Source organism: Tamandua tetradactyla, chromosome 19, assembly GCF_023851605.1.
Source record: "Tamandua tetradactyla isolate mTamTet1 chromosome 19, mTamTet1.pri, whole genome shotgun sequence".
NCBI classification, from domain to species: domain Eukaryota; kingdom Metazoa; phylum Chordata; class Mammalia; order Pilosa; family Myrmecophagidae; genus Tamandua; species Tamandua tetradactyla.
This window is the reverse complement of record NC_135345.1, coordinates 70,071,089-70,094,738: the sequence shown is the minus strand read 5'-3', so window position 1 is coordinate 70,094,738 and position 23,650 is coordinate 70,071,089. Positions and strand designations below refer to the sequence as shown.

General features: G+C 36.8%; 1 protein-coding gene and 1 pseudogene across 1 annotated transcript in view; one reads left to right on the top strand and one right to left on the bottom strand.

Annotated features, from left to right (window-relative positions):
* Positions 1-18,464, top strand: part of LOC143663677 (transmembrane protease serine 11E-like) — a 64,315-nt gene extending 45,851 nt beyond the window's left edge. Inside the window, exon 10 of the mRNA XM_077137154.1 lies at positions 15,260-18,464. Within this exon, the coding sequence (XP_076993269.1) occupies positions 15,260-15,421 (162 nt within the window). The 3' untranslated portion in view covers positions 15,422-18,464. The remainder of the gene's footprint in view (positions 1-15,259) is intronic.
* A 2,396-nt stretch (positions 18,465-20,860) lies between these two features.
* LOC143663416 (synaptophysin-like protein 1 pseudogene) lies at positions 20,861-22,474 on the bottom strand (annotated as a pseudogene).
* Positions 22,475-23,650: the final 1,176 nt, after the last annotated feature.

The window sequence follows — 23,650 nt, the reverse complement described above, 5'->3', positions numbered from 1 at the left end:
AAAAAAAAAAGTAGAACTAGAGAGACCCCCTCAAGGCTATGCAAGTTTTTTTTAATTAATTTTTAAATTAAAAAAAAATTACAAGAAAGAAACACAAACATTCTTAACATATGCTCATTACGTTCTACATAATCAGTAATTCACAATATCATCATATAGTTGCATATTCATCATTATGATCATTTCTTAGAACATTTGCATCAATTCAGAAAAAGAAATAAAAAGACAACATAAAATAAAACGAAAACAGAAAAAAAATTATACATACCATACCCCTTACCCCTCACTTTCATTGATCACTAGTATTTCAAACTAAATTTATTTTAACATTTGTTCCCCCTATTATTTATTTTTATTCCATATGTTCTACTCATCTCTTGACAAAGTAGATAAAAGGAGCATCAGGTTTTCACAATCACATAGTCACATTGTGAAAGCTATATCATTACACAATCATCATCAAGAAACATGGCTACTGGAACACAGCTCTATATTTTCAGGCAGTTCCCTCCAGCCTCTCCATTACATCTTGGATAGCAAGGAGATATCTACTTAATGCATAAGAATAACCTCCAGGATAACCTCACAGCTCTGTTTGGGATCTCTCAGCCATTGACACTTTGTCTCATTTAACTCTTCCCCTTTTTGGTTGAGAAGTTTTTCTCAAACCCTTGATGCTGGGTCTCAGCTCATTCTAGAGTTTTATTCAACCCTTGATCCTGAGTCTCAGTTCATTCTAGGGTTTCTGTCACACATTGCCAGGAAGATCCACACCCCTGGGAGTCATGTCCCACATAGACAGGAGGAGGGTGATGAGTTTACTTGTTGTGTTGGCTGGAGAGAGAGGCCACATCTGAGCAGCAAAAGAGGTTCTCTTGGGGGTGACTCTTAGGCCTAGTTTTAAATAGGCTTGATCTATCCTTTGTGGGATTAAGTTTCATATGAGCAACTCCCAAGACTGGGGGCTCGGCCTATAGCTTTGGTTGTCCACACTGCTTGTGAGAATATCAAGAAATCAACTTGGGGAGGTTGAGTTTTCCCCCATTCTTCCCATTCCCCAAAGGGGACTTTGCAAATACTTTTCCACTCACTGATCAAATCACTCTGGGATTCATTGGGGCATCACTCTGGACAAACCAACAAAATCTCATGTCCTACCCAAGGTTCCATGTACTTATGTTGTTCAACCAACTATCTACATAAGTTGTATTAAGAGATGCACTAGTCAAAATATAAATTTTGTACAAATAAACATTTTTTGCTTTAGTCTCACACACAAGTTGAAATTTTAAAATATTAATTACCATCTATTTTCAGCAGTAATGACATTCCTTTGTTCTTCCTCATGCAAAAAACATTTTTAAAATTTGTACATTTAGTCACTATCATTATACACTCTGGGCATTTCTAGATTATACCATATCAATCTTTATCGTTTCTCTTTCTTTGTGATTTCATTTATGCCCCCAGTCCTCCTCCCTCTATCATTCTCATACTTAACCCCATCCAGTGTTTTAACATAATTGTATTACAGCTAGGTAGTATTGTGCTGTCCATTTCCGAGTCTTTATATTCAGTCTGTTGCACAATCTGCATCCCTTCAGCTCCAACCACCCAACATTTTACCCTATCTTTATCTTCTTATTGACTCCATTACCAACTAAATATTCCAAGTTTATTCACTAATGTCAGTTCATATCAGTGAGACCATACAGTATTTGTCCTTCCATTTCTGGCCAATCTCACTCAGCATAATGTTCTCAAAGTCCATCCACACTGCTACATACTTCATAACTTTATTCTGTCTTACAGCTGCATAACATTCCATTGTATGCATATGCTACAGTTTGTTTAGCCACCTGTCTGTTGATCGACATTTTGGCTGTTTCCATCCCTTGGCAATTGCAAACAATGCTGCCACAAACACTGGTGTGCAAATGTCCATTTGTGTCCCTGCCCTAATGTCCTCTGAGTAGAGACAGCATATAGATGGGTCCTTTTTTAAAATCCATTCTGCCAGTCTATGTCTTTTGATTGGGGAGTTTAATCCTTTAACATTTAGTGTTATTACTGTACAGGTAGTGCTTTCTTCTACCATTTTGCCTTTTGAATTTTATATGTCATACCTAATTTTCTTTCTTTTTACCTTTACTCATAGTCTTCCTTTCTACACTCTTCTCCACACCTCTATCTTCTTTCCTTTCATATCTGTCTCTAGTGCTCCCTTGCAGAGCTGGTTTCTTGGTCACAGATTTTCTCAATGATTTTTTGTCTAAAAATGTTTTAATTTCTCTCTCATTTTTGAGAGAATTCTTGGTTGGCAGTTTTTCTATTTTAATAATTTAACTTTATCATCCCACTGTCTTCTCACCTCCATGGTTTCTGCTGAGAAATCATAGTCTTATTGGGCTTCCCTTGTATGTGATGGATTGCTTTTCTCTTGCTGCTTTCAAGATTCTCTCTTTCTCTTTGATCTCTGACATTCTGATTAGTAAATGTCTTGGAGTATGTGTATTTGGATCTATTCTCTTTGGAGTATGCTGCACTTCTTGGATCTGTAATTTTAAGTCTTTCATAAGAGTTGGGAAATTTTCAGTGATAATTTCCTCCATTAGTTTTTCTCCTCCTTTTCCCTTATCTTCTCCTTTGGGGACACCCACAATGCATATATTCTTGCGTTTCACATTGTCATTCAATCTCCTAAGTCCCTGCTCATATTTTTCCATATATTTTCTTTTTCTTGTTGGATTTTAGGTGTTCCATCCTCCAGTTCACTAATCCTATGTTCAGCCTTTTGAAATCTAACATTGTATGTTTCCATTGTTTTTTCCATCTCTTCTATCATGCCTTTCATTCCCATAAGTTCTGTGATTTGTTTTTTCAGACTTTCAATTTCTTCTTTTTGTTCAATCCTTGCCTTCTTTATATCCTCCCTCAATTCATTGATTTGGTTTTTGATGAGGTTTTCCATGTCTGTTCATTATTCTGAATTAATTGTCTCATCTCCTGTATCTCATTTGAATTGTTGGTTTGTTCCTTTGACTGGGCCATATCTTCAATTTTCCTAGTGTGATTTGCTATTTTCTGCTGGTGTCAAGCATTTAATTACCTTAATTAGTTTATTCTGGAGATTACTTTCACTTATTTTACCTAGGGTTTTCTTGCTGGATGAATTTGTTGTCTATCTGTTCTTTGACATTCAGTTCAGCTTTATCTGGGCCTCTAGCTTAGGTTTTGTTTAACAGAGGAGAATTTTTCAGTTCTTGTTTCTTTCCCTGCTTGTATGGTGCCTTTTCCCCCACCCACCCACCTTTAGGAGAGTCTACTTAGGTATTATAGACCCCAGCTGGATTTTCCCAGACCAAACTGGCCTCCTATCGGGAGGAAAGAGTCTTCAGTGTCAGTTTTCCTTGAGGGTGAGACCCAGCAGGTTGAAATACTTTCCTGTGAAGTTTCTGGGCTCTGTTTTTCTTATCCTGCCCAGTATGTGGTGCCTGTCTGCCTGCAGGTCCCACCAGCATAAGATGATGTGGTACCTTTAACTTTGGCAGATTCTCCCTGCTGGGGGTGTGGTGGAGACAGAGGAGAGGTTGTAGGCTGGTTTTAATGGCTTCAAATTACCAAGCCCCGGAGTCTGAATTCCTTGAGGGAGGGATTCCACCTGAGTTGGGCTTCACGCCTCCCCTGGGGAAGGCAAAAATCCAGACAAGCCCTCAAATGAGCTTGTTTCTGCCTATGCCTCGGGAAGTTGCAGCCTGAGAAGTCCTGCTGCTGTATCCAAAGGCAGTCAAGCCTTTGTAGAAACACAGCCACAAAAACCTCTGTTTCCTTTTTTTTTTTTTTCTTTTTCTGTCAGCTCTGCTCCCTTGGTACCAGGGCAAAAATGAGCGACCTCTGCTTTGACCAGGTTCACCTGAGCTGGATGCCTATTTTTAGTGGTCAGAATTTGTTCATTAATTCCACAATTGGCATTTGGTTGGGCTCAGCCCCTGCTGCTGGTAAAGTCTCTTACCTCTGGGAAGTAGCCTGTGGGGGAGGGGTGCCAGCTGTCGCAGTTTGGGGAACTCACGGTTCTGGGGGGGCTCATAGCCAGTCCAGGTGGTCCAGACTGGGGTACGCTGTGTGTCCAGTCACTGACGTGGCCCCAGGAGCTGTTCTGTACTGTTTCTGGTTATTTAGTAGTTGTTCTGGAGGACAAAGTAAAACGTGCACATTGCTAAGCCGCCATCTTGGCCCAGAATTCTCTCAACAGCTGCAAGTTTTAATCAGAGAATAAATAAACTCAATAATTAGTATCTTAAAAATTAACTTGATAAGTGTAAGCATTTTGCTTGCACAGAATTGACTGATTCAAGGATGTTAAAAATACATAAAAACGATGGAGCGAAAACACCTGCTTGATGGGACTGAGACGATACATACATGGGGTTGTGTAGCCCCAGCACAGGAGGAAGTGCAACCTTCCACAACCCAAGAGTTACTTAAGGCTGGGGTATGCCTCCTGGGGAGTCCCGGGCAAAGGCACTATCAACATTTTCTTAAATTAGAGCTCTAAAATCTTCCTTCTGCTTGTATATTAGCTGAGTTAAAACTTTTCCCATTCCTTTTTTTAAATTAAAAAAAAAATTTTTAAACACAACAATATACAAGCACAAACATCCTTATCATATGATCATTTCATTCTTGATATATAATAAAAAACTCACAATATTATCACCATGATCATTTCTTAGATATTTGCATGAATTCAGAAAGAGAAATAAAAAAAGAAAAAAACTCATACATGCCATACCCCTTGTCCTTCCCTCTCATTGACTGCTAGTATTTCCATCTACCCAATATATTTTAGCCTTGGTTTCCCCTATTTTTTTCTATATCGCTTAACACTCCCTTTCATTGATCACTAGCATTTCAGTTACTATTTTTATTTTAACATTTGTTCCCCCCATTATTTATTTATTTTTAATCCACATGTTTTATTCATCTGTCCATACCATAGATAAAAGGAACATCAGACACAAGGTTTTCACAATCATACAGTCACACTGCAAAAGTTATAACATTATACAATTGTCTTCAAGAGACATGGCTACTGGAACACAGCTCTACATTTTCAGGCACTTCCCTCCAGCCTCTCTGGTGTACCTTAACTAAAAAGGTGATGTCTGTATAATGCTCAAGAAAAACCTCCAGGATAACCCCTTGACTCCATTTGAAATCTCTCAGCCATTGACACTTTATTTTGTCTCATTTCTCTCTTCCCCCTTTTGGACTAGAAGGTTTTCTCATCACTTGATGCTGGATCCCAGCTCATTCTAGGATTTCTGTCCCACGTTGCCAGGAAGGTTTACACCCCTGGGAATCATATCTCACATAGAGTGGGGGAGGGCAGTGAGTTTGCTTGTCATGTTTGCTGAGAGGGAGAGAGAGGCCACAACTGAGCAACAAAAGAGGTTCTCTGGGGGTGACTCTTAGGTCTAATTTTAAGTAGGCTTAGACTATCCTTTGTAGGGAGAAGTTATATATGAAGAAACTCCAAGATTAAGGGCTTGGCCTATTGCTTTGGTTGTCCCCACTGCTTGTGAGAATATCAGCAATTCTTCACGTGGGGAAGTTGAATTTTCCCTCTTTCTTGAAATTCCCCCAAGAGGACTTTGCAAATACTTTCTTATCCACTATTCAAATCACTCTAGGATTTATTGGGGCATCACTTTGAACAAACCTACTGAATTTCATGTCCTACTCAAGGTTCCATGTTCTTATGGTGTTCAATTAAACTCTGCTTAAGTTATATTAGGAAATGCGCTAATCAAATCATAAATTTTGTACCAAATAAACATTTTTTTGCTTTAGTCTTACACATAAGTTAAAGTTTTAAAATATGAGTGACCATCTATTTTCAATACCCTACAATATTGACATTCCCTTGTTCTTCCTCATGCAAAACATTTTTAATTTGTATATTTAGTCACTATCATTGTATACTCTAGGCATTCCTAGATTATACCATCTCAGTCTTTATCATCTGTCTTTCCTTCTAACTTCATTTGTGCCCAAGCCCTCTTCCCTCTATCATTCTCACATTCAGCTTCATTCAGTGTACTAACATTATTGTATTACAGCTAGGTAGTATTGTGCTATTCATTTCTGAATTTTCACAATCAGTCCTGGTCCACAATCTGTATCCCTTCAGGTCCAGTTACCCAATATCTACCCTGTTTCTATCTCCTGGTGGTCTTTGTTCTTAGCTGAAATTCTCCAAGATCTGTATTCACTAATGTTGGTTCACATCAGTGAGGCCATACAGTATTTGTCCTTTATTTCTGGCTAATCACACTCAGCATAATGTCCTCAAGATCCATCCATGTTGTTGCATATTTCATCACTTTCTTCTGTCTTATAGCTGCATAATATTCCATCATATGTCTGTATCACAGCTTGGTTAGCCACTCATCTGTTGATAGATGTTTGGGCTGTGTTCGTCTCTTGGCAATTGTAAATAATGCTACTATAAACATTGGTGTGCAGATGTCCATTTGTGTCTTTGCCCTCATGTCCTCTGAGTAGATGCCTATTGGAGGTATTGCTGGGTCATATGGCAATTCTAAACTTAGTTTCCTGAGGAACCACCAAACAGCCTTCCACAGTGGTTGTACCATTTCACATTCCCACCAACAGTGGATAAGTATGACTCTTTCTCCACGTCCTCTCCAGGACTTGTTGTTTTCTGTTTTATTGATAATGGCCATTCTGGTGGATGTGAGATGATATTCATTGTGGTTTTGATTTGCATTTCCCTAATAGCCAGGGAAGTTGAGCATCTTTTCATGTGCCTTTTGGCCATTTGTATTTCCTCTTCTGAGAAGTGTCTGTTCATTTTTTGCCCATTGTGCAATTGGGCTGTTTATCTTTTAGTTGTTGAGTTGAATAATCTCTATACATTCTGGATACTAGACCTTATCTAATATATCATTTCATAATATTGTCTTCCATTGTGTAGGCTGTCTTTTTACTTTATTGGCGAAGTTCTTTGATGCACAAAAATGCTTAACTTTGAGGAGTTCCCATTTCTTTCTGTCTTTCTTCAATGCTCATGCCTTGGGTGTAAGATCTAGGAAGCCACCTCCTATTGTAAGATTTATAAGATATTTCCCTACATTTTCATCTAAAAGTGTTATGGTCTTTGATCTAACGTTTAGATCTTTGATCCATTTTGATTTAATTTTTGTATAGGGTGTGAGATATGGATCCTCTTTCATTCTTTTGCATGTGGATATCCAATTCTCTAGGCACCATTTATTGAAGAGGCTATTCTGTCCTAGTTGAGTTGTCTTGACTGCCTTCTCACAGATCAATTGTCCATAGATGAGAGGGTCTACATCTGAACACTCTATTCAATTCCATTGGTCAATATATTTATCTTTAGGTCACTACTATGCTGTTTTGACCACGGTAGCTTCATAATATGCCTTAAAGTCCAGTAGTGTAAGACCTTCAACATCATTTTTCTTTGTCAGGATATTATTAGCTATTCGGGGGACACTGCCCTTCCAGATAGACTTGGTTATTGGTTTTTCAATTTCTGAAAAGTAAATTTTTGGGATTTTAATTGGCATTGCATTGAATCTATAAATCAATTTAGGTAGAATTCACATCTTAACTATATTTAGTCTTCCAATCCATGAACACGGTATGCCCTTCCATTTATTTAGGTCTCTGTGATTTGTTTTACAATTTCTGGTGGTTTTCTTTGTATATGTCTTTGTATCCTTAAATTTATCGCTAAGTATTTTGTCCTTTTGGTTGCAATTGTACATGGAATTTTGTTCTTGATTTCCCCCTCTGATTGCTCATTACTGGTGTGCAGAATCACTACAGATTTTTGAGTATTGATCTTGTAACCTACCAGCTTGCTGTAATCATCTAGTAGTTTTGCTGTGGATTTTGGGAGGGGGGGGTTTGACATGTAGTATCATGTGCAAACAGTGAAAGTTTTACTTCCTTGTTTCCAATTTTGATGCCTTTTATTTCTTTTTCTTGTAATTGCTCTGGCTAGAACTTCCAACACAATATTGAATAACAGTGGTGGTAGTGGATATCCTTGTCTTGTTCCTGATCTTAGAGGGAAAGTTTTCAGTTTTTCCCCATTGAGGATGATCTTAACTGTGGGCTTTTCATATATTCCCTTTATTATGTTGAGGAAGTTCCCTTCTATTCCTATCCTTTGAAGTGTTTTCAACAAGAAAGGATGTTGAATTTTGTCAAATGTCTTTTCTGCTTCCACTGTGATGATCATGTGATTTTTCTGCTTTGATTTGTTGATATGGTGTATTACATTAATTAATTTTCTTATGTTGAACCATCCTTGCATACCTGGGATGAATCCTACTTGATCATGGTGTATAGTTCTTTTAATGTGCTGCTGGATTCGATTTGCAAGAATTTTGTTGAGGATTTTTGCATCTATATTCATTAGAGAGACTGGTCTGTAGTTTTCTTTTCTTGTAATATCTTTGTCTGGCTTTGATATAGGGTGATATTGGCTTCACAGAATGAATTAGGTATCCTTCCCTCTAATTTTTTTGAAGTATTTGATCAGGATTGGTACTAATACTTTCCTGAATGTTTGGCAGAATTCACATGTGAAGCCATCTGGTCCTGGTCTATTCTTTTTTGGGAACTTCTTAATGACTAATTCAGTTTCTTTACTTGTGATTGGTTTGTTGAAGTAGTCTATTTCTTCTCAAGTCAATGTCGGTTGTTCATGCCTTTCTAGGAAGTTGTCCATCTCATCTACATTGTCTAGTTTATTAGCATATAGTTGTTCATAGTATCATCTCATTACCTCCTTTATTTCTTCAGGGTTAGTGGTTGTCTCCTCTTCCATTTCTGATTTCATTTATTTCATCCTCTCTCTTCTTCTTTTTGTCAACCTCACTAAGGGTCCATCAATCATTGATTTTCTCATAGAACCAACTTCTGCTTTTGTTGATTTTCTCGATTGTTTTCATGTTCTCAAGTTCATTTATTTCTGCTCTAATCTTAGTTATTTCTTTTCTTTTGCTTACTTTGGGGTTAGTTTGCTGTTCTTTCTATAGTTCTTCCAAGTGGACAGTTAGTTCCTTGATTTTTGCTCTTTCTTCTTTTCTGATATAGACAGTTAGGGCAATAAATTTCCCTCTTAGCACTGCCTTTGCTGCATCCCATAAATTTTGATAAGTTGTGTTTTCATTTTCATTTTCCTCGAGATATTTACTGATTTCTCTTGTATTTCTTCCTTCACCCACTGGTTGTTTAAGAGTGTATTGTTGAGCCTCCATATATTTGAAATTTCTGGTACTCTGCCTATTACTGATTTCCAACTTCATTTCTTTATGATCTGAGAATGTGTTTTGTATGATTTCAATCTATTTAAATTTGAGACTTGCTTTGTGACCCAGCCTGTGATCTATCCTTGAGAATGGTCCATGAGCACTTGAGAAAAATGTGTATCCTTCTGTTGTAGGGTGTAATGTTTTATAAATGTCTGTTAAGTCTAGCTCATTTATTGTATTATTCAAATTCTCTGTTTCTTTATTGATCCTCTGTCTAGATGTTCTGCCTATTGATGAAAGTGGTGAATTGCAGTCTCCAACTATTATGATAGATGTGTCTATTTCTCTTTTCAGTGTTTGCCTCATGTATTTTGGGGCACTCTGGCTTGGTGCATAAATATTTATGGTTGTTATGTCTTCTTGTTGAGTTGTTCCTTTTATTAACACATAGTGTCCTTCTTTGTCTCTGTTAGTTGTTTTATATTTGAAGTCTATTTTGTTGGATATTAATATAGCTACTCCTGCTGGTTTCTGATTGCTGTTTGCGTGAAATATCTTTTCTCAACCTTTCACTTTCAATCTATGTTTATCCTTGTGTCTAAGATGTATCTCCTGTAGACAGCATATAGATGGGCCCTGCTTTTTAATCCATTCTGCCAGTCTATGTCTTTTGATTGGGGAATTAAATCCATTAACAGTTAGTGTTATTACTGTAAGGGCAACTCTTTCTTCTGCCATTTTGTCTTTTGGATTTTATATGTCATATCTAGTTTTTCTTCTTTTTACCTTTACTGATAGTCTTCCTTTCTACACTCTTCTCCACACCTCTCTCTCTTGTCTTTTCCTATCTGTCTCTAGTGCTCCCTTTAGTATTTCTTGCAGAGCTGATCTCTTGGTCACAAATTCTGGCCATGATTTTTTGCCTGAAAATGTTTTAATTTCCCCCTCATTTAAAAGGACAATTTTTCTGGAGATAAAATTCTTGGTTGGCAGTTTTTCTCTTTTAGTAACTTCAATATATCATCCCACTGTCTTCTTGCCCCCATGTTTCTGCTGAGAAATCTACACATAGGCTTATTGGGCTTCCCTTGTATGTGATGAATTTTTTTTTTTTCTTGCTGCTTTCTAGATTCTCTCTTTCTCTTTGAAATCTAACATTCTGATTAGTAAGTGTCTTGAGTATGTCTATTTGGATCAATTCTGTTTGGGGTATGCTGGACTTCTCGGATCTGTAATTTTTTATCTTTCATAAGCATTGGGGAATTTTCAGTGATAACTTCCTCCATTTGTTTTTCTCCTCCTTTTCCCTTTTCTTCTCCTTCTGTGACACCCACAACACATATATTCAAGTGCTTCATGTTGTCATTTCAATTCCCTGAGTCCCTGCTAACATTTTTCCATTCTTTTCCCTATATGTTCTTTTGCTTGTTCGATTTCAGATATCCCATCCTCCAGTTCACTAATCCTATCTTCTGCCTCTTGAAATCAAACATTGTAGGTTTCACCATTTTTTTCATCTCTTCTACTGTGCCTTTCATTCTCATAAGTTCTGTGATTTGTTTTTTCAGACTTTTGATTTCTTCTTTCTGTTTGTTCCTTGCCTTTATATCTTCTCTCAATTCATTGATTTGATTTTTGATGAGGTTTTCCATGTCTGTTTGAACATTCTGAATTAATTGTTTCAGCTTCTGTATCTCATTTGAATTGTTGGTTTGTTCCTTTGACTGGGCCATATCTTTAATTTTCCTACTATGATTCATTATTTTTTTGCTGGCATATAAGCACTTAATTTCTTAATTAGTTTATTCTGAAGATTGCTTTCACTTTTTTTTTAACCTAGGATTTTCTTGCTGGGTGACTTTGTTGTCTATCTGTTCTTTGACATTCAGTTTGGCTTATTCTGAAGATTGCTTTCACCTTTTTTTTAACCTAGGATTTTCTTGCTGGGTGCCTTTGTTGTCTATCTGTTCTTTGACATTCAGTTCGGTTTATTCTAGCCTTCTACCTTAGATTTCATTTAACAGATCAGAATTTTTCAGTTCTTGTTTTTTTGTTTCTTGCCCTGCCTGTATGGTGCCTTTTTCCCCCTAACCCTTAAGAGGGTCTACTTAGGTATCATAGATCCCAGTCAGATTTTCCTAGATGAAACTGTCCTCCTCTCAGGAGGAAAGAGTCACCTGCCTCAATTTTCCCTGTGGGTGATACCCAGCAGGTTGAAAGACTTTCCTATGAAGCCTCTTGACTCTGTGTTTATCCTATCCTGACTGGTATGTGGTGCTTGTCTGCCTGTGGATCCCACCAGCATAAGGTGGTGTGGTACCATTAACTTCAGTAGACTCTCCCTGCTAGGGCTGTGGTTGAGACAGGGGGGAGGTTGTAGCCTGGTTTTAATCACTTCAGTTTTCCAGACCCTGGGGTCTGAATTCCTTGAGGGAGGGATTCCTCCTGAGCTGGGCCCCACACCTCTTTTGGGGAAGGCACAGCCTCCAGAAAAACTCTCAAACAAGATTAATTCTGCCCATGCCTGAGATAGTTGGAACCTGAGAAGTCCTGCAGCTATATCCAAAGAGCAGTCAGGCCATAGCAACACAGCCACAAAAAAGAAAAGAAAAAAAATTCTTTTTCAGAGCAAGGACCCCTGTTCCTTGGCTTTGCCAATCAGGAGCTTAAGTTGGTGTGCTGCTGTGTGTATCTCCAGGTCCTATGTGCCCCCTCTACGGGTCCTATGTGTCCCTCCTTTCCTTCAAGGCTGAGACCCTTTCAAGTATTTTGTGCTGCCTAATCCAAAAAAAACCCTGGGTTTTGTTTTTTTTTTTTCCTTTTTCTATCGGCCCTGACCCTTCGCACTGGGGCAAAACCAGCAACCTCAAGGTTCAGCTGAGCTGGGGCCTATTTTTAGTAATTAGAAGTTGTCAATTAATTCCACAGTTGGAGCCTGGTTGCACTCAGCCCCTGCTGCTAGTAAAGTCCCTTTCCTTTACCTTCTGGGAAGCAGCCCTAGGGGAAGGGTTCAGAAACTCATGGATCTGGGTGGGCTGGCAGCTGCTCCAGTTGTGTGCCCAGTCACTGATGTGGCCTCAGCTATTGTTCTGTACTGTTCCTGGCTATTTACTAGCTGCTCTGGAGGATGAACTAAATCCCACTCCACACTATGCCACCATCTTGGCTCCCTCCCTTTCCTTTAGAAGATTATAATTCTACTTCCATTATTCTGACTGCCCTTGTCTAAGAGAAAACAAAAACCTACAGAATGTTCTTTCTTATACTGACATAACTCCTTTATTCACCAATTGTATGTGAGTTAATTAGTGTTAACAGAAAAGACTCTACCTTTCTCTACCTGATACTTGCTGGTCATTGTTTTGGTTGCTGCATGGAAATTCTTTGGGTGATGAGATACAAAAACACAGACAGCAGACAGCTGAAAATGTATGAAAAGATAGCTTTATTAGGTCAAAGGGCCTGGATGGAGAGAGCGGGAAGTGAAGGCAGGGGAGGGGCCTGGGGCTCATCTGATGTAGACTCTTGTGCGAGTCAGTGGAGAGAGGAAGACCTATGAGACCTGGGTCTTTATTTTGACCCAAAGTGGTAGGAGTGGAGTTTTCCTGTGGATGTTGGAGATTGGCAGCTTTAAACTATGCAGCAGAAGGGCAGAAGCAGCAAGGGTCGTTTGGGGAAGCTGAGGTAGGCTCTCATCATCCAGACTACATGGCGGTACATGTCTTGCTCGTTGTGGCTACACCTAGAACTGGAGTGGTCTCTCGAAAGGGGAACTTGAGTAAGCCAATGTGTTGGTTTGCAAGCTACCAGAATGTGACACACTAGAACGGGAATGTCTTTTAAAAAGGGGAACTTAATAAGTTACAAGTTTGCACTTCTAAGGAAGTGAAAGTGTCCAAATTAAGGCGCCAATAAGAGATGACATCAATTTAAGAAAGGCCGACAGGTCAGGAACACCTATGTCAGCTGGGTAGTCACGTGGCTGGCATCTGCTGGTCTCTTACTCCTGGCTCTATTGCTTTCAGCTTCTGTTCCTGAGGAGGTTCCTCACTTTATTTCTCCCAGAGCTGGCTTTCATCTCTTGGCTTCCTTTGGCTCTCTCCAGGTTCTGACTTGCTTAACATATCATGGTGATGTCTGCTTACTCCAAGCATCTCCAAGCCATCCATGTCTCTGTTCTCCATGTGTCCATATCTGTGTCAGCTCTGCTGTGAAATTTCTTTGGCTTTGAAACTTCCATCGTTTTTCTAGGCTCTGTTATTTCTGTCAGCTCTGCTGTGACATTTCTGTCAGCTCTCTTCAAAATGTTTCCTCTTTTAAAGGTTTCCAGAAAACCATTCAAGACCCACCTGGAATGGGTGGAGTTACATCTCCGTCTAATCAAAGTTAATATAATACCCACAATTGGGCGTGTCACATCTCCATGGTGGTAATCTAATCAAAAGTTTCCAACCTACATTATTAAATCAGAATTAAAAGAAAGGGCTGCTCTCACAAGATTAGATCAGGATTAAAACATGGCTTTTCTAGGGTATACAATACTTTCAAACCCAGACAGCCAGGCATGGTGACAAGACACAGAATATAATTTATTTTACATCATTATAATCATCACCTTATTTTTCAGTTTGCAATGTTATTTGATACACTGCTATCTTTTTTTCTTTAATTAATTTAGCTATTCTCAGACCAATTTTTTCCTGTCACTTAAGTTAACCTAGACATTTTTCTCTTTGGCACCTTCTATTTCTTCATTCTAATCTGTTCCTTCTTCCTTGCCTCCATATGAGCTTGAGTCTCAATTATCAAAATGATTTATTTTCATATAGATTTATATGATACATCTTATTTCTACAAGCACAATGAAGGCTGTTTGAGGGTAAGGCTCCTGTGTTTATAGTCTTTTTTATATTTCTTACCACATGTAGGATATCAGTTAATACTTATTAGTTGAGTTCCAAATTATAAAAAATTCATATATTTTACATGGACAGAAGAAAATACGCAAAGTAAGTTGTATAATGGAGAGATAAATGCATGGTCTTCTGAATTAGATAGTTCTGGGTTCAAATTTAAGTTCTGTCACTAATGCGACCTCAGGAAAGTTCATAACTTTCTCTGAGTTTCAGTTTCCTTATTGCTAAAATGGAGAAAATGAAACCTACCTTTACATTTTGTTGCAAGGATTACATGAATTAATGAGATGATATGTTAGTTAATTAAAAGCTTCATAGAGAGCTGAAGATTTAATGGGTGGTCAATAACTAAAGACCACACTGACTGAGAAATGATCAGATAATATATATATATATGACTTATATAAAGAAGCAGCCCTCTGGAGTTCACAAGAGACTTATAATTTGAAATTGCATTTTTATATATTTATTTACTAAGTTCTGCTTTGGGCCAGGTTCTGTGCTAAGCATGTTGCATTTACCATTTTACATGACCTTCAAAATAATCGCCTGAGGTAACTACTATTGAAAGCATTCACAAATAAGTAAATTAAAGGTCTTAGGCTGCTTGGAAGGTCCAGAATTGAGATTTAGACCCAAGTGTGTGACTTTAATGCTCATGCTTTTTAAATCAGTAATAGATTCTTCACCTTTTTGGGGGAGATATGTCCCATTGATAAAGAGGCAACCTGTATGAGTAGGATAACAAGGAGTTTTTTTTTTAGATGTGCCAGCTAAATTATGAGTTCTGCTTTCCAAAGGTGTGGAGCCCTCAAACTCTATGGACTGAATCCTGAGCCTAATTTAATTTTCCAGGTATCAGGGCTGCCCGGTTATATAGATAACTGACATGGATTAAGGGAACCACTTCTGCTTTCAAATACATTGAAGGCTTGAAAATGGTCCACTTCATTAACTCTTACATGAGAAAAATAGAAGATTTCTCTTAATGAACTGAATTACTATTTACTATTCTCTCTTTCCCCTTAGGGTGATTCTGGAGGACCACTGGTTAGTCCCGATGCTAGAGATATCTGGTACCTTGTTGGAATAGTGAGCTGGGGAGATGAATGTGGCCAACCCAATAAGCCTGGTGTTTATACTAGAGTGACTGTCTTCCGGGACTGGATCGCTTCCAAAACTGGTGTCTGAGAGAGGATGACCTAGTAGAATGAAGCACTATTTTCTGTATGTAGATCATTTTAGATACAGAATTGTAGAAGCCCTGGAAGTCACCTTGATCTAACTGATCTAACTAATCTGTTTGCTTGACTCGTATATTTCCTTCCTAGCTCTGCTCCACATGTGAACATCCTACCTCTGCCTGATGGATTCTGTCTCAACCTGCACTAATTTGTTTCCCAGAATTTTCTGTCATCAAAATTTTGTCTTGTTGACATAAATTTCCCATGTGTATATATGGCTTGAAATGATCCCTTTCTTCATTTCCTCACCTTGTTTCAGGTAAATTTCTGCATTAAAGGTATAGAACAAGGAATAAAAGGAAACTTAAAAAGAAAAATTACTTTCTCACATACAGAATAGTAGCATATGTTTACTTTTCTAGGTAGAATGAGGAAAATTGTCATATCCATTAAGAAAAGGTCAAGAAAGCAGAACCAGCAGAGCACCAAATACTTCATAATGGAGAAAGAATGGGAATTAATTTCAGAGAGAAACCAAGGTGTAGCTTATTTTCCCTCCTAAGCCACTGCTGAGATAAATTTGGGAAAGATTCCATTTTCTTGTGACCCACCATAATTGTACAAACCCTGTGTAATATACTTGTTCTGAACAAGTTAAAGCAGATGATATTCATTTGAATATGGCGCTCCTGAGGATATCAATACTAAAAAGCAACTACGTCACCTATGTCTTGGCATTATAATGTGATAATCCACGGAGAAAGGGAAGATAAGGAAAATGTCACAAGTCAGTTTATTATGAACTCTTAAGATTTAAGGCTAGAATGACAATTCATTGAAGGACAATAAGTATAGCTTAATTGGTAACATTTTGTTGGTTGAATGGAATGGGAGGGAATGAAGTCCAAACTGTTGAATGCAATGGATTATAACCAAGTGTTTGCACATTTAAAGCTTTTCCAAGCTGCAAAGCCTTTAATGGGAATATGGCCCAGGTGTTGTAGCCATGCATCTGAAGTTAGGGCTCAGGTTTCCATTTTGAGATGATGGCAGGTAGTGTTCTTCCCCTACTGCTACATTTACCATCTGCACATTACTAGTCCTCTTGTTAGATTTATTTGCTGAGGGAGAAAAATATTAGAGGGAAGATATCCTCAAGGTTGCCCCTTGGCTGCATCTAGCATGGCACTGGATTGTTGATCATCTAGATATGAAACTGATGAATAAAAGCCTAATATCAGCCTCTTTCATAACTTTAGATTTTATAAATTATTACTTATCAGGTAGAGACACAACATTCAAGCAATCTAAACCATTATGAAGTTAGAACTGGTGCCATTACATAAGGGTATTTTAATGGCAAGATTTCACTGAGTCTTTCCACTACCCTTTTATCATTGTATAAAAGCACTCATGCAAGTTCTCAGTTTTACAGTAACCATTTTGAAAATTAAAATTGGTAGGAAAAATTTGCCTTTTTTGGGCCCCAATAAAATTTGCTATTTTTAAAATGCATTTTTTGCTGAGATATATTCATACACCATACAATCCATCCAAAGTAGACTATTGATGGCTCACAGTATCAACACTTAGTTGTGCATTCATCACTACAATCAATTTTAGATATTTTCATTGCTTCAAAAAAGGTGAAAAAAAGAAAGAAAACCCAAAACATCCCCAACCCCCTTATCCCTCCCAACACTGATCCCTAGCATTGGTGTGGTACATTTGTTACTGTTGATGAAAGAATTTTAAGATATTACTGCTAACTTTAGTCTACAGTTTGTAATAAGTGCTTTCCCTCCCAATACCACTTATTATTAACTCCCTGTAATCATTTCAAACATTATTATAGCTCATGGAAGAATTTTTTCTATTTGTACAGATACCCAAAGTCACCATCAACCACAAGATTTACTGAGTTATACAGTCCCAAGTACTAACCTCCAACTTTCCTTCTGGTGACATATATGACTCTAAGCTTCGCCTATCAACCATATTCATATACAATTCAGCACTAAAATTTGCTTTTAAACTGATAAAATTTAGGAGTTTGGCTAAAATAAGATATGAAAACTGATGTGACATGAGAATGTTAAATATTTTGTATAAGCCAGTTTATTTTTTCCATTTAATGAAAGTTTTTTTGGGAAAAAAAAACAAGACTGAGAAAAGTGATGAATTGTAAACAAAGATATAAGAAAATTTCAAATTACTCTCAATATTCCACTAAAACTTGATCCCCCTTGTCTTAGTACATATGGAAGTTAGGCCTTTTGATGGTACCTCTAAGCTATAAGTAATACCCTAATTCAGGAAGGATTCTTAGACATGCATGTTTGTGTTAGCCATTTAATTGGAGAAAGTTAAGAAGTCATGACTACAATAATGTTTATTAATTATACACAGAAAACTGGTAGTTCCTCTTTTACATCTTTTCTCTCTCTTCTCACAGCACTTCATAAGGTGCTCTGTAAATAATAATCTTTCAATAAATATTATTGAAAGGCTCTTTTTTTTGTATTTTTCAGAAAGCACATCTTTATTTTTGTTTACACATTAATTTTAAGGAGTAATCCCAGATTTCACACCAACTATATGACTTAAACTAGTTATTATAAGTCTCAATTTACTAATCTGTACTAAAACAGGGATAACAGCATTTACCTCAAATGATTGATGCTTAGCATAGTTCTTAGAGCACAGTCAGTGCTCAAGAAATGATAGCTATTATAATTGTTGTTGTAATGCAAATACAATTTTGTTTAAACAATATGCTCCTGGATCATAAAAGGTTGAATAAACAGTTTTAAATGGGATATATCAGCAGTTCAGCTGGTTTCTTGTTTAATTCTGATTTTACAAAAGTTTTGTTAAGGTCATTCAAAAGCATGTTATTTGTCAAGGTGTTTTCTATGACTGTGAAGGTTTACTCTAATTTTTAATTTCAATATTAAAAAAATCATAATCCTTGTAACCACACAGCATTGGGATTAATTCAAGATTTGCAGTTAGTTCAAATGAGCCTCCTCAATAAAACCTTCATCTATTCCCTGAAATGGTTTCAACATTTTCTTTTCTGAAACTCCTTACATTAAAAAAAAGACTTTTGTATTTTGAGATAATTATGGTTCACATTCATTTGTAAGATACACAGAGAGATGCTATGTTCCCTTTAGCAGTTTCCCATGATATATTGTGCTGAAATGTAGTACAATATCACAACTAGAAAACTGACACTGGGACAATCCATCAACCTTATTCAGATTTCATGAGTTTTAAAATATGCACCTATTCGCTTGTGTGTGGATGTGTGTGCATTTAGTGCTATATAATTTTATCAGATGTTTAGATTTGTGTGACTACCACCACGTCAAGATACAGAACAATTTCCTCTCAAGTCTCCCTCATGCCGCAGGTGCCTCCCTCCTTCCTCTTTACTTAGTCCTGGCAACCACTAATCTGTTCCCCATCTCTATAATTTTGTCATTTCAAGGATGGCATATAAATTGACACAATATGTAACATTTTGAGATTGGATTTTTTCCCTTGAGCCATTTTGAGATCTCAAGCATAATTCCCTTGAGATCTGTCCAATTCATTGCATGTCTCAATAGTTCATATCTATTTATTGCTGAGTAGTTTATGGTATGGATGTACCATCATTTGTTTAGCTATTGACCTTTTGAAGGGCATTTGAATTGTTTTCAGTTTTTGACTATTACAAATGAAACTGCTATGAATATTCATGTACAGGCTTTTGTGTGGATATGAGCTTTCATTTCTCTGGGATAAACACAGAAGAGTGCAATAGCTAAGCCATATGGTAAGCACATTTTAGCTTTTTAAAGAAAACTTATCAATTTTTAAAATCTCTGTGATTGGGGGAGCAAGGATAATTCGGTGGTAGAATTCTTGCCTGCCATGCAAGAGACCCAGTTCAATTCCCGGCCCATGCACTTTCCAAATAAATAAACATGCAAACAAACAAACAAAAAACCAACCAACCAAACAAACAAACAAAATTCAACAAATGGTACTGCAATAAGGGGATACTCACATGGAAAAAGAATGAAGTGTGATCCTTGCCATAGAGTATACAAAAAAAAAAATCTCTGTGATTATCAATCTTAACAAATGTGTTTTTTTTCTTTCAACTGCTTTAAGTTGGTTGCATAAAAGATATACATTCTCATATTGACAATTCTTATCATGAAAAAAGCAGCAAAAATAAGATAAGATTTGCTCATATATAAATAATCACGTGTGGGAATAGGAAATCTGTATCCTTGTAGAATAAAAAGATTAGGAAGCAACGGGACTGAACCGTGTATTTAGAATATACACAAATGTGTGTGCATAAACTGTACACCCATAATATAGCTCACTTAGGTTCTTTTGTTTTGCAATGCTTAATTCCTTAATCACATATTTATGAAATAAGAATGAACATAAAGAAAATGAAATCTGACTAGCATTTATTTTCACAATATCAATGCTAGATCTGAAATAGTGACTTCATTGAATATAAATACTATATGTCTCAAAAATAAAAGGCAAGAAAAAATAGTAAAAGGTAATTTTAATTTTTTTAAACCTCTGAATGGGCTCTGCAAAAAAGGTATATTATTTCATTTTACTTGCAAAGAAATTAGAGAGCCTGAGCTTAAGTAGCATGAGCAACAAAGGAGAACAAACAAATATCACCACGTATAATACCTGTACATATCAAAATACCTAGTTGAGCCATGTCTTCTACTTAGGTAGCTAGCCTATTAAACAACTAGCATAATCGAAACTTACACTATAGAATTACTAAATAATTGCCCATCTAGCTGAAATTTGCAAACCTCTGCTCTCAAAACAATTTTAGTACATTTCTTAAGTACTTCAGTTCATTTAGAAGAGCAGAAATAAAACATACACTCAGTCATTGCCATTAAACATCTTTTATAACATATGAAGAGTGTTCAGATATAAATTTTGAACTAATTGCACTTTTTCTAAATGTGATTTATGAAATCAAGGCTTCCTAAAGAAAGATCTTAGGTATATGATCTATACAGATGTATAGTAGTGTATGTTTTAAATAAAGATTTTTTCCTATTATGATATTACAATATAACTTATTTTCTGAGTAAAGACATATGTCAAGGCTTAAGATGTAAACTCTTTGAAAGGCAAACAACTTAGTGAAGAAATTATCATTCATTTAAAAATGTGTATTATCTCATAAAAGGACTCTGAATTTTCAAATTTATATGTGAGAATGAATATATTTACATCTCAAATTTCTAGGAAAGGCACAGGCTTTATGTAAAAAAAGTAACAACATTTTAAACCCACCAATTTATTGAAAACATCATTATTTTTATTAGAAACAAACAATGCTCTCAAGATATTGGCAATAGGTTATATATTTCACACTATGCATTTCTCCATTTCATTATAATTTGGCAGGAAATGGAATACCTACTTGACCACGGGCAGATGTATTTGAGGTCTGTGCAAGCTGGTATCTTTGTACACAAACCAATAATTTCTTCTCCAAAGTATCATATTCAGAAAGCCATACTAGAGACAAAATAACTAGTCACATTTTGATGCTTTGGTACAAAGCAGAAGTTCTTGAACAGTATTGTGCAAAACTATTTAAAAATCTGTAAAAGCTTTAGCCTAGATGAAATGATCACCAGCCACAAAAAAAAAAAAAAAGTGGCAACAAGAGTATCAATGAAGCTAATCATAGGAGGTTTTTCATTATTCCTTTATAGGTTCATGTAACCATCGTAAAAGAGAAGAGCAGCAATGCAGTAATAGAGAAAGACTGCAAATGCAACAAAATTATGCAGAAGAGTAATTTATAAGGACATGACTGTTCAAATTTGTATCACACATATTTACTGGACCTGACTGAAATGATGCCTGATTCAACCTGAAAGGATAATCAAAAGTGGCTGTAGTAGTTTTGTTTGCACTGGTTTTAGGAGGACAAGTCATTATAATTTCTGTTTTACCCTTAAAACCATCACAGGCAGCAAAAGCAAAGATAGAAGCAATCCACTTGAAGACCTTGATGAAGCCACGTGACTTCTTGAGGGACTGACATTATCTAGAAGGCAGATATCCTCTGAGGGAAGTGCGGGTGATAGTCAGGCTGGCAGGCTGGAGGAGGAGGTGGACAGCCCAATGTGTTTTATACATGAATTCATAAATCTGATTCCATCAATTAGATGGTAAGTTCCATGACTAATTCATTTTTTATAATGTAACAGTTCATAGGAAAGTATATTATTAATGCCAGTAGCTCAATTGATGTTTATTAAAGAGAAAATAGTGATAAAAACAAGCAAACAAAGTAGAATGGAAAAAAAAGAACAACTTGAGGCACAAAAGAATTAAAATTTTTCCTTGATAAATGTATTATGGCTTGATTTTCTGCAATTCTGGACTTTACCACAAGCACTACCGAGTATCTTATGTTGCTTAATATATAATCATACCTACATGGCACACAATCAAATACAGACTAAAATCAGGGTTTGGAAGTGAAAATATGCCTGCATCTCAATTTATTTCCTGACATGGAATACTCTGTCGCATCTGTATCAGCTCCCACACTGTGCTTACAGAATAAATTCTAATATTTTTTGGTCTTAATGTAATTTTTATAACCATTACTCTATAATTTGTTCTAATATACTTTTTATTATACAACTCTCAAAGTGGCGTGAAAGAGAGGATGTGGCATACAATTAGAAGGTCTCCCTTAGTTGCTACTGATCCTTTAATCAGTATCTCTTTGTAGGGCTGCATACGGCTTAACTTCAATAGTCAATTATTAAAATCACTGTCTAGCTTACAGCATTCATTCCCTTCCCTCTCTCTGCTTTGCCGCTCTGTAACACTCTCTTTTTGCACAAACCTGGTAAAATCCAATTCTCCACCAACTCTTCCCTATAGCCACATAGCCAGACATGGCTATTGAAAAATATACAACCACATTGAGTGGTCTAATTTCAAATTCATGATCATGGAACCTTGTGATAGATTGAATCATGTTCCCAAAAAGATGTATTCAAGTCCTAACCCTTTATCTGAGGAGATTTACTCTTTTTGGCAAGATGAGCTAAATCTGCAGTTATTTTCCCATCTGAGAACACATAATTGGAAAATACAGAATCAGTAACTGGAAGAATTCCACATTGGTTCCCTGATCTTGTGATGTGGGTTATTTTGGTAGGAGAGGCTAAGTAGAAGCCACTGGAACTGCTTCTACCAAGCACAATTGTAAACCAAAAGCAATGTCATAGTCCTAGAAGATCTGTAGAGATTAGCGCCACATCAAGAGCATGAAGAATGCAGGAATGATGATTTCCACCACATCCTCATTTAACTCTTTTATTCAGCCTCTGCAGGAAGAAGACAGATCATGGAAAATGACAGTGGATTATTGTAAACTTAACTAGGTGGTAACTCCAATTGCAGTTATTGTTCCACATATGGTATCACTGTTTGAGCAAATAAATACATCTTCTTGCACCTTGATTGGCCAAATGCTTTTTCCCAATGTCTGTTAGTACAGACCACCAGAGACAGTTTGCTATCAGCTGGAAAGACCAGAAATACACCTACACTGTCCTACCCAGGAGTATATCAACTTGCCAGCCTTATATCATAATTTAGTCCCTAGAGAAATTGATTAGCATTTCCTCCAACACCTCACACTGGTGCATTACATTGCTGACATTAGGCTAATTAGAACTAGTGAGCAAAATGTAGTAATCACTTAGACTTAGAGTTATTGGTGGAAAATAACTTCAAGAAAAATTCAGGGGCTGTTCACATCAGGGAAACTTCTGAGGACGTTAAGTGGTATGGAAGCATATTGAGATATCTTTGCTAAGGTAAAGGAAAAACTGTTTCATCTGGCCCCACCTACAACCAAAAAAAGAGCCACCACATCTAGTTGATGCTTTTTGATTTTGAGGATGACGTATTTCTCCTTGTGAGTGCTATTTTGGCCTGTTTACTAAGTGACCTGAAAAGAGCCTAGTTTTGAGTGGCAACTGGAATAAGAGGAGACTCTCTAATAAGTTTAGACTACCTTTCAAGTTACTCTGCCACTTGGGCCATATAAGCCAGCAGATCCAGCGGTGCTTAAAATGTCAGTGGCAAATAGAACTTTTGACAGGCCTTTATAGGAGAATCACAGCACAGATCTTTAGGATTTTGG